Below are 10,000 nucleotides of genomic sequence, written 5' to 3'. Positions count from 1 at the left end.
AATACACTCAACTAGCATGGCACTCACCTAGTAACACTCACCTAGCAAGGTACTCACCTAGAAAGATACCTAGAAACTCACCTAGTAAAACACTCACCTACCAACACACTCACTTAGCAAGACACCTACCAACATCTAGTAACACACTCACCTAACAACACACTCACCTAGCAAGGCACACGCCTAGCACGGCACTCACCTAGCAAGACACTCACCTAGCAAGACACTCACCTAGCAAGGCACTCCGAGGGGAAGGTGCGACCATTGTTAGCACACACTGGCACCCAGTGGTCGTGGCACCCACATGGCAGGTGACCCACCACGCCCACCTGTAGTGACCCGGACACCACGCCCGCGCCCAGACCTGTCAGGGAGAGTGACTGGTGACTAACAACAGTGACTGTGACTAACAATAGTGACTGATGGTGACTAACAATAATGACTGGTGACTAGCAACAGTGACTGGTGACTAACAACAGTGACTGATGACTATCAGTGACTGGTGACTAACAACAGTAACCGGTTACTAGCAACAGTAACTGGTGACTAACAATGACCATTGACTAACAACAGTGACTGGTGACTAGCAACAGTGATTGGTGACTAGCAACAGTGACTGGTGACTAATAACAGTGACTGGTGACTAACAGACTACAGTGAAATAAACTGTAACTATCATATACATAAATTCTATGGAGACTAATACACTGAGAGCAACACTGTATGTATACGTTCATGAGTATGCTGTATGTTTCTCAGTGTATATACACTGAGAGGAGTGTATCTCAGTGTATATACACTGAGAGGTGTGTATCTCAGTTTATATATACACTGGTAGTTTACATTAGTCAGTATTTTAGGTTTTAAAGTACCGGTTGCAGCAGGTGTTGTGTTGCGTCACATACCTGTGTTGTGAGGGAGAGGTTGCAGCAGGTGTTGTGTTGCGTCACATACCTGTGTTGTGAGGGAGAGGTTGCAGCAGGTGTTGTGTTGCGTCACATACCTGTGTTGTGAGGGAGAGGTTGCAGCAGGTGTTGTGTTGCACCACATACCTGTGTTGTGAGGGAGAGGTTGCAGCAGGTGTTGCGGACAGGAGAGTCGAGGTAGACAGTTGAGTTCACCAGCCTGACACACACACACACTGCAGCCCACCATCACCTCCGTCCCGTGCTCTGGGGGAGGGAGTGAATACTAGGTCAACTTACTGATCTCCCTCTAGCATCTAGCATCTAGCTTGTCAGAGTGGACTCTAGTCCAGTTATCCCGTGAAGTTATGTGCCTTCTCAATAGTGCTTTTGGACTGCAACTGAACGAATACAAACAAATAAGTAAAAGTTAAGAACTTGAATAACAAAGGTGTCTAGGTGGTAATAATTACAGTTAATGTAACTTGATTAAGGAGATAAGTTCCTACACAATTGTCAGAGTATAACTTAGTATACTTATATATCATACTTATTCTGCACATATAATCATATGGTGTTATGGGCACATTTGATATGATACAGCACACTATAATATTCTCATGAATATATACCATCTGGTACGTTGTTGTGAGTAATATAGGTGTGACTGTCAACAACAAGTCCCTAGATCAGTTAACTTGTGGACCTTAAACGTAATCAAACAACTTGCTTAAACATATAACGACCCATTCACCAAACAACAGTAATGCTGGAAGCAGCAGTGAACAGCACAGTGTCAGGCAAGGAATCAAGTAGACCAAAACGACCCCTAATTGGGGGACCATCAGCAAATCCTCCCTGAGGAGGCTAAACTTCCTTATTACTGAAACTGAGTTCAGTATTTTATATTTCCCGACTACAACAGTGTGTAGATGTCAAAACAATATAAGTCAAGAGTTGAACGCTGGACCAGAGATATAGAGTGTCTCACGACACACTAAGTCTAAGTAATGCTCTGGCAACAGAGTCGCACAGAGTTATGAGGTGTATGTCTCGGCTCACCAACAGGGATACTCTACTACAAACAGTCTAAATAACATAAGCTGAGGAGAACAGCGTTCTCGCAGAGAAGAGATGGTGTTGTTACCACCACCAGAAACAGCAAGAGAGAGAGAAAATGAGGCAGGGCCTGTAGCTCCAGTGTCAGCTTACAGGCACCAGCATGAACCTGCCATGAAGTGTGCAACAAGCGGGCAGGTAGTTCGTAGAGCTTGCAGCCAGTCAAAACTCTCCATCAACAAGAACAAAGAGAGGTGTAGTTGTCATATCATACCTGCATACATAAACCATACCCCGGCCGGGATTGAACCCGCGGTCATAGAGTCTCAAAACTCCAGCCCGTTGCGTTAGCCACTAGACCAGCTAGCCACAATAAGATTCGTCCAACTAGGTATATTTCTACACCATAGGAAGGTTAGCACAGGCACCACTGTGACCACAAATGCAAGTTTTTACAGACGAATCTCCAGCTAGCGTGGCCGTGACGAACTCTAGCTCAAGTCCCTTCACTGCCGTCAACATGACTCACGAAATCGTAATGACACGGGTTCAATCCCGGTCGGGGTATGGTTTGTTTGCAATCGTGTCATTACGATTTCGTGAGTCCTGCATACATAAGCTATATATGCAAGTCAAATAATAAAATATAAAGCATGAAATTTTCATTTTAGCTATTAACGAAAACATCAGTAATATAATACTGTATGAAACAGCAATATATACAATAGTTATAGAGTCGTTTTCTCTGAGGTGGCAACATGTGTCAGTGACGCGTCTTGTTCACTCTTCATGTTGTGAGAAACCATGACAGCGCTTGGGATTTCACTGCTCTTTCACAGTGGTTGTTCTATCGTAGGGGTTCTTAAATGGAGATATCGAGGGTTGAAGGTAGACACACTTGTTGGATGGTAACGATATATTGTCAGACTCTGGTAAAGGGAGATGGAGCCCAGTCTTTGCCGTGTTCTCGCCTGGATGTCTAAGTGTCGACTGAGAGGGTGGCAGAGGTACGAACGTACACATGCGCATCCCGTGATGTCACACAAACAGTCACAGGCCTAGGGATCTCCTATCTAAAGCACATGGATGATACTGATATGCTATACAACACAGGGATCAGTTAATAACAAACAGTTGACAATTTACTTCATCTCGGACATCTAGTTATACAGACTATGTACATTTAAACCCAATTCTGCACTTAAATCGACGATAGACTCACACATGAGGCTTTCAGTGGTTGGCACAAAACACACTCTAGCTCTTGACCCCCTATTTGGTCCATAAAATATGGTGCTATAACCCCTAGTAGTGCGCCAAAACACTGGTAGAGGTTGGGTGAGTACCAAACACAGTGGGAGTGGTTGGGTTAGTGGGTAAATGAGGCGTCTGAGGCTGCGTGGTGAGTGGGTGGGTGCATTTTAGTGGGCAAACAGGGCTAAGACCGGGGGTGGTGAGACACACATGGTCGTGGGCCTATGGGATGAATGGCGTAAGCCTCACTGAGGACACCCACACTGCTGAGAAGATAATTCTAAGCCGGCTGGCTTAAAATACACCCACGAAATACCACAACACCATGAGGATGAAAAAGAGCACTCAGAATGGCTTGGAGCTTGAATCACAAGCGATGAAGACTGTACTCACGTGGCTTGCTTGAGTACTGGGGGAAGAAACCTGGGTTAGTTGCTAGCTGGCTTATCTTAACCCTTCACACAGAATAGCTTGATAACTTCTCACGATGAGCACAGCAGGGGTGGAAGCTGGCTTGGCAGGCAAAAGACTGGATGGAGTAGACTAGGCTGGACTGGACTCGGTTGTTCTGACTCCCCACCACAGACTGGAAGCTGGCTTATTTTGCAAACTCGGGTCAACCCCTCAGGAGTGATGCAAATAAGCAGATAAACACTAATACAAAGAGACTGACCAGTGAATAATGTAGTGGCTGGTAGAAGCTTGAGAGAGTAGCTGGCTTGAGGTAGCTGGCTGGGGTAGGTCGAGCATATCCTGCTCGGCAGGCCTACTCACAAGATGGCAGCCGGCTCGGTCGAAATTTATCTCCAGAAATCGCTGTAATCATCAGAATTACAGGCCCTCCATTGCCACCATTTATCATAGGGGTTCTTAAATGGAGATATCGAGGGTTGAAGGTAGACACACTTGTTGGATGGTAACAATATATTGTCAGACTCTGGTAAAGGGAGATGGAGCCCAGCCTTGCCGTGTTCTCGCCTGGATGTCTGTTGCAACCCCTGAATGGGTTACAATGATTATTATGTATATATATATAATGTATATTACCTTTTCATATAATTTTATATTGCTTATATTTGCGATAATAGCTAAATCATAAATGTATTGCTTTATATTGTTATTTGACTTATGTTGTTAGGATGTAACATATTATGTGCTCAGTTCAAGTCTTGATTGTCAAACTACTGTAATTATCGCTTGTTGCTCGTTATACTGCCGGCTTCTGCTTCTTGATGGGCGACTGCTGCCCACGGAGCTATCACGTGATCGAGAGGGGGGGTGTCCTCACCTCACGTGAAGTACTCAGTCTGCTCTAGACTCACTTGGTGGTTGGACAGATTGTCTGTCTCATTGTTCTTGTTAGTTCTGTAGAACTCTGTTCACAGAACCTTGTATAGACTTAGTGATTTTCGACGTTGTACTGAGGTTGTGTGTCGCATAGACACTCTGAGCATCTCAGGTCCTGAGCTGTAACTTCTCACTTAATTTGTACTGGTCTCTGTGTATTGTCACAGTCGGGTATTTTCTTATGCTGAACTTAGATTCAGTATTATGGGAGTTTTGTAACTTTTGTGGAGGATCTGCTGATGGTCCCTGCTTAGTGTCGTTATATTATCTCCTTGTTCCTGATTCTGTGTCGCAGTCGCTTGTTGTATGGCTATTGGGCTTAGCATTCTTTTTGTTGTTCAAGCAGACTGTTCTGGTTGCCAGTCGGTCAAGAAGTTAGTTTATTTGAGGACTTTGTCAGTCACTTGTTTAAGTCCAGTCGAGTCGTGAGACAGAGAACTACTTAGAGCACTTATACGCATACACAAACTTACTTGTACATATTTGTAATATCTTATTAAATGTTAATGTACCAGACGGTACTTAAGAATTATAAATGTGATATGTGCTTTCAGCACAATAATATTGAACTCGAGAGATTGATTTTATTTTGATTACTGTGATTAATTTAATTTAATTTAATTTGATAATATACCTCTAGACTTAATAAATTTATTAAATTTTAATTTCTCTAGTTAGTAGCCTACCAGTTGTAATCCTGAAGCACTATTGAATAATACTGAATTTTAATGGATAATTGGACAAGGATACTGACTACTTGTTACGAAAACCCAGTAACAGGCTGGATGCTAGAAGGGTAGTCCTTTCTAGTATTCACTGGAGATCTCTAAGCTTTTAGAATGGCGTTTTTTGTAACAATGTCTAAGTGTCGACTGAGAGGGTGGCAGAGGTACGAACGTAAACATGCGCATCCCATGATGTCACACAAACAGTCACAGGCCTAGGGATCTCCTATCTAAAGCACATGGATGATACTGATATGCTATACAGCACAGGGATCAGCAACTATGCTGACAGTTCTGCACATTGTGATATCACCTGTTTACTGTGATCTTTATATATATATATATATATATATATATATATATATATATATATATATATATATATATATATATATATATATATATATATATATATATATATATATATCAGTAGTATCAGTTACCAGTAACCAGTTACCAGTAGTATGACTCACTACCAACCGTCTGCATGAATCACTGACTGTTATTCATGTTGCTGCTGACTATAGCATGTTTTTGAACACAGCTCACCCCTAGGCTTCACTGGTGAGTCAGTTTTAAGATAGAGAGCAGAGAGGCAGGGCGGGCCTGGTGCTTCCCATATATTCCATTATAATTATAGTCCATTATTGTCTATGTGACTTTCCTTTACCCAATCCATGTAATCGAACCCCCCACACATGACAAATTGGTGGCAGCTTGTGGGCGTGGATACGGGTATTTCAGACGTTAGAAGATTGTTTGTGGGGTGCTGCAGGTCAGAGGTCACGTCTGCCAGTCTCAACCGGTCGCTCCAGCCTGAAAATCAGTTGCAGCCATCTTTCAAGCTTCCTGGCTTAGTTCGTGTGCTAATTGCTTCAATCTCCGAGGGGTTGACCCGGATTTTGCAATTAAGCCAGCCAGTAAGCCAGAGTGTGGGAGTGAGTGCCAGTCAGCCTGCCTCAGCCTATCATCCAGCCTGTCTCCTTTCATCCACCTGCTCCTTCAGGCTGTGTGAATCGTTACACGTCTTCCAGTCAGCCATTCTCGTTGATTAAGCCAGTCAGCCAACCCAGCTTCCTAACCCAGCTGAGAGAGAGAAGTAAGCCACGCAAGTTCCTCTGAAGTATTGTCTCCTATATCGCTTTGTGCTCCCAGTTGGATGCTGGTAAGAGTGGTCTTCACCTTCCCTGTGGCATATTGTGGCTTAGTTAAACCACCTGGGTGTTTCTTGTGAGTAGTGAGTGGCAGTGGGCGCCAATGGGCCGGGTTACCACACCCACCCGCCACCCACTCCCTACCTCATCTACCTGTGGGTTATTCCACCCTTGAACCAGGTCTTAGCACTGTTTTGGCTCACATAATTGGTCAAGACATTGTAGCTGTGCGCCAACGATAAAGCAAGTTATGTGAGTTCACCTAGAAAGCCCATTTCTTCACCACAACAGTGTGAGTGTAGGAGGAATCATCACTCGCCCACAGGACCACGTCTTCCCCTCATCACCCGTCACCGCCGTCTACCACTTCCAGACTTCAGTGATAATTTTCCGTTTAGAGACGTTTGCCTTGCATTTAAAGACATTTGCGTGTGTGAAAGACATACAGTGAATTTCTTGTGTACTCTAAGTCTTGTGTTTTCAGTGTAGACTCAGTGTTTCTTTGACTCAGTATTTTTACATTATTTTTCAGTGTTATCGCTTATCTTTCGTGTTTCACTTTTATATTTTTTATCTGTGTTTTTTTATGCTACTCTCTGCTTGTAGTAAGTATTATTTTGTAGTGCACAAGTTTATTCTTTATTTGTGTGCAGTATTTTGTTCTTTACCCCAGTCATTCACTTCGTGTGAAGTAAGTAAATAATTTTTTTTTATCTTGTAATCTTTCAGCATTGTATTCTCCAGTATTTGTCATTATTATAGTTCCTGCAGTGATATTCACCACAGGATACTAAATTATCCATTTATTTCTATGTGTACCTTTTTTTTTTCGTATGCCAGCAGTGTCTCATTCCCTGATCTTTTCGCAGACTTGTGTACCATTATTTTAGCCAGCAATTTTTGTTGTATCAGTCACAGAAAGATTTTGTTGTAAGAACATAAGTGATAAATGATTAATCCTTGTTGTGTGCCCCGCCACTTGTAAGTGTTGTGTGTGCCCCACCACTTGTAAGAGTTGTGTGTGCTCCACCACTTGTAAGTGTTGTGTGTGCCCTGCCACTTGTAAGTGTTGTGTGTGCCCCACCACTTGTAAGAGTTGTGTGTGCTCCACCACTTGTAAGTGTTGTGTGTGCCCTGCCACTTGTAAGTGTTGTGTGTGCCCTGCCACTTGTAAGTGTTGTGTGTGCCCTGCCACTTGTAAGTGTTGTGTGTGCCCTGCCACTTGTAAGTGTTGTGTGTGCCCTGCCACTTGTAAGTGTTGTGTGTGCCCCGCCACTTGTAAGTGTTGTGTGTGCCCTGTCACTTGTAAGTGTTGTGTGTGCACTGCCACTTGAAAGTGTTGTGTGTGCCCTGCCACTTGTAAGTGTTGTGTGTGCACTGCCACTTGTAAGTGTTGTGTGTGCCCCACCACTTGTAAGCGTTGTGTGTGCCCTGCCACTTGTAAGTGTTGTGTGTGCCCCGCCACTTGTAAGTGTTGTGTATGCCCTGCCACTTGTAAGTGTTCTGTGTGCCCTGTCACTTGTAAGTGTTGTAGGTGCCCTGCCACTTGTAAGTGTTGTGTGCCCCGCCACTTGTAAGTGTTGTGTGCCCCACCACTTGTAAGTGTTGTGTGCCCCGCCACTTGTAAGTGTTGTGTGCCCCGCCACTTGTAAGTGTTGTGTGCCCCGCCACTTGTAAGTGTTGTGTGCCTCACCACTTGCAAGTGTAGTGCCCCGCCACTTGTAAGTGTTGTGTGCCCCGCCACTTGTAAGTGTTGTGTGCCCCGCCATTTGTAAGTGTTGTGTGCCTCACCACTTGCAAGTGTAGTGCCCCGCCACTTGTAAGTGTTGTGTGCCCCGCCAGTTGTAAGTGTTGTGTGCCCCGCCACTTGTAAGTGTTGTGCCCCGCCACTTGTAAGTGTTGTGCCCCGCCACTTGTAAGTGTTGTGCCCCTCCACTTGTAAGTGTTGTTCCCCGCCAGTTGTAAGTGTTGTGTGCCCAGCCACTTGTAAGTGTTGTGTGCCCCACCACTTGTAAGTGTTGTGCCCCGCCACTTGTAAGAGTTGTGCCCCTCCACTTGTAAGTGTTGTACCCCGCCACTTGTAAGTGTTGAGTGCCCCGCCACTTGTAAGTGTTGTGCGCCCCTCCACTTGTAAGTGTTGTTTGCCCCGCCACTTGTAAGTGTTGAGTGCCCCGTCACTTGTAAGTGTTGTGTGCCCCGCCACTTGTAAGTGTTGTGCCCCTCCACTTGTAAGTGTTGTGTGCCCCGCCACTTGTAAGAGTTGTGTGCCCCGCCACTTGTAAGTGTTGTGTGCCCCGCCACTTGTAAGTGTTGTGTGCCCCGCCACTTGTAAGTGTTGTGTGTGCCCCGCCACTTGTAAGTGTTGTGTGCCCCGCCACTTGTAAGTGTTGTGTGTGCCCCGCCACTTGTAAGTGTTGTGCCCCGCCACTTGTAAGTGTTTTGAGTGCTCCGTCACTTGTAAGTGTTTTGTGCCCTTCCACTTGTAAGTGCTGTGTGTGTCTCGCCACTTGTAAGTGTTGTGTGCCCCGCCACTTGTAAGTGTTGAGTGCCCTGCCACTTGTAAGTGTTGTGTGCCCAGCCACTTGTAAGTGATAAGTGTGCCCCTCCACTTGTAAGTGTTGTGTGCCCCGCCACTTGTAAGTGTTGTGTGTGCCCCGCCACTTGTAAGTGTTTTGTGCCCTGCCACTTATAAGTGTTGTGTGTGCCCTGCCACTTGTAAGTGTTGTGTGTGCCCTGCCACTTGTAAGTGTTGTGTGCCCTGCCACTTGTAAGTGTTGTGTGCCCTGTCACTTGTAAGTGTTGTGTGCCCTGCCACATGTAAGTGTTGTGTGTGTCCCGCAACTTGTAAGTGTTGTGTGCCCCGCCACTTGTAAGTGTTATGTGTGCCCCGCCACTTGTAAGCGTTGTGTGCCCTGACACTTGTAAATGTTGTGTGTGCCGTGCCACTTGTAAGTATTGTGTGCCCCGCCACTTGTAAGTGTTGTGTGCCTTGCCACTTGTAAGTGTTGTGTGATCCGCCACTTGTAAGAGTTGTGTGCCCCGCCACTTGTAAGTGTTGTGTGCCCCGCCACTTGTAAGTGTTGCGTGCCCCGCCACTTGTAAGTGTTGTGTGCACCGCCACTTGTAAGTGTTGTGTGTGCCACGCCACTTGAAAGTGTTGTGTGCCCCGCCACTTGTAAGTGTTGTGTGTGCCCTGCCACTTGTAAATGTTGTGAGCCCAGCCACTTGTAAGTTTTATGTGTGCCCCGCCACTTGTAAGTGTTGCGTGCCCCGCCACTTGTAAGTGTGTGTGCCAAGCCACTTGCAAGTGTTTTGTGCCCTGCCACTTGTAAGTGTTATGTGTGCCCCGCCACTTGTAAGTGCTGTGTGCCCCGCCACTTGTAAGTGTTGTGTGCCCCGCCACTTGTAAGTGTTGTGTGCCCTTCCACTTGTAAGTGTTGTGTGCCCTGCCACTTGTAAGTGTTGTGTGCCCCGCCACTTGTAAGTGTTGTGTGCCCTGCCACTTGTAAATGTTGTGTGCCCTGCCACTTGTAAGTGTTGTGTGCCCCGCCACTTG

At 45.5% G+C, this 10,000-nt stretch overlaps 1 protein-coding gene across 3 annotated transcripts in view; it reads right to left on the bottom strand.

Annotated features, from left to right (window-relative positions):
- Nucleotides 1-10,000, bottom strand: part of Reck (Reversion-inducing-cysteine-rich protein with kazal motifs) — a 230,510-nt gene that overhangs the window by 22,361 nt on the left and 198,149 nt on the right. For all 3 annotated transcript variants that reach the window (XM_070082959.1, XM_070082961.1, XM_070082962.1), the window contains 2 exons: nt 1,053-1,172; nt 232-364 (listed from right to left, as the gene is read on the bottom strand). In XM_070082959.1, the coding sequence (XP_069939060.1) occupies nt 232-364; nt 1,053-1,172 (253 nt within the window). The remainder of the gene's footprint in view (nt 1-231; nt 365-1,052; nt 1,173-10,000) is intronic.

Source organism: Cherax quadricarinatus, chromosome 8 (genome assembly GCF_038502225.1).
Source record: "Cherax quadricarinatus isolate ZL_2023a chromosome 8, ASM3850222v1, whole genome shotgun sequence".
In the NCBI taxonomy this organism is placed as follows: Eukaryota; Metazoa; Arthropoda; class Malacostraca; order Decapoda; family Parastacidae; genus Cherax; species Cherax quadricarinatus.
Note: the sequence above shows the minus strand (reverse complement) of the source record. Positions and strands in the feature narration are given on the sequence as shown.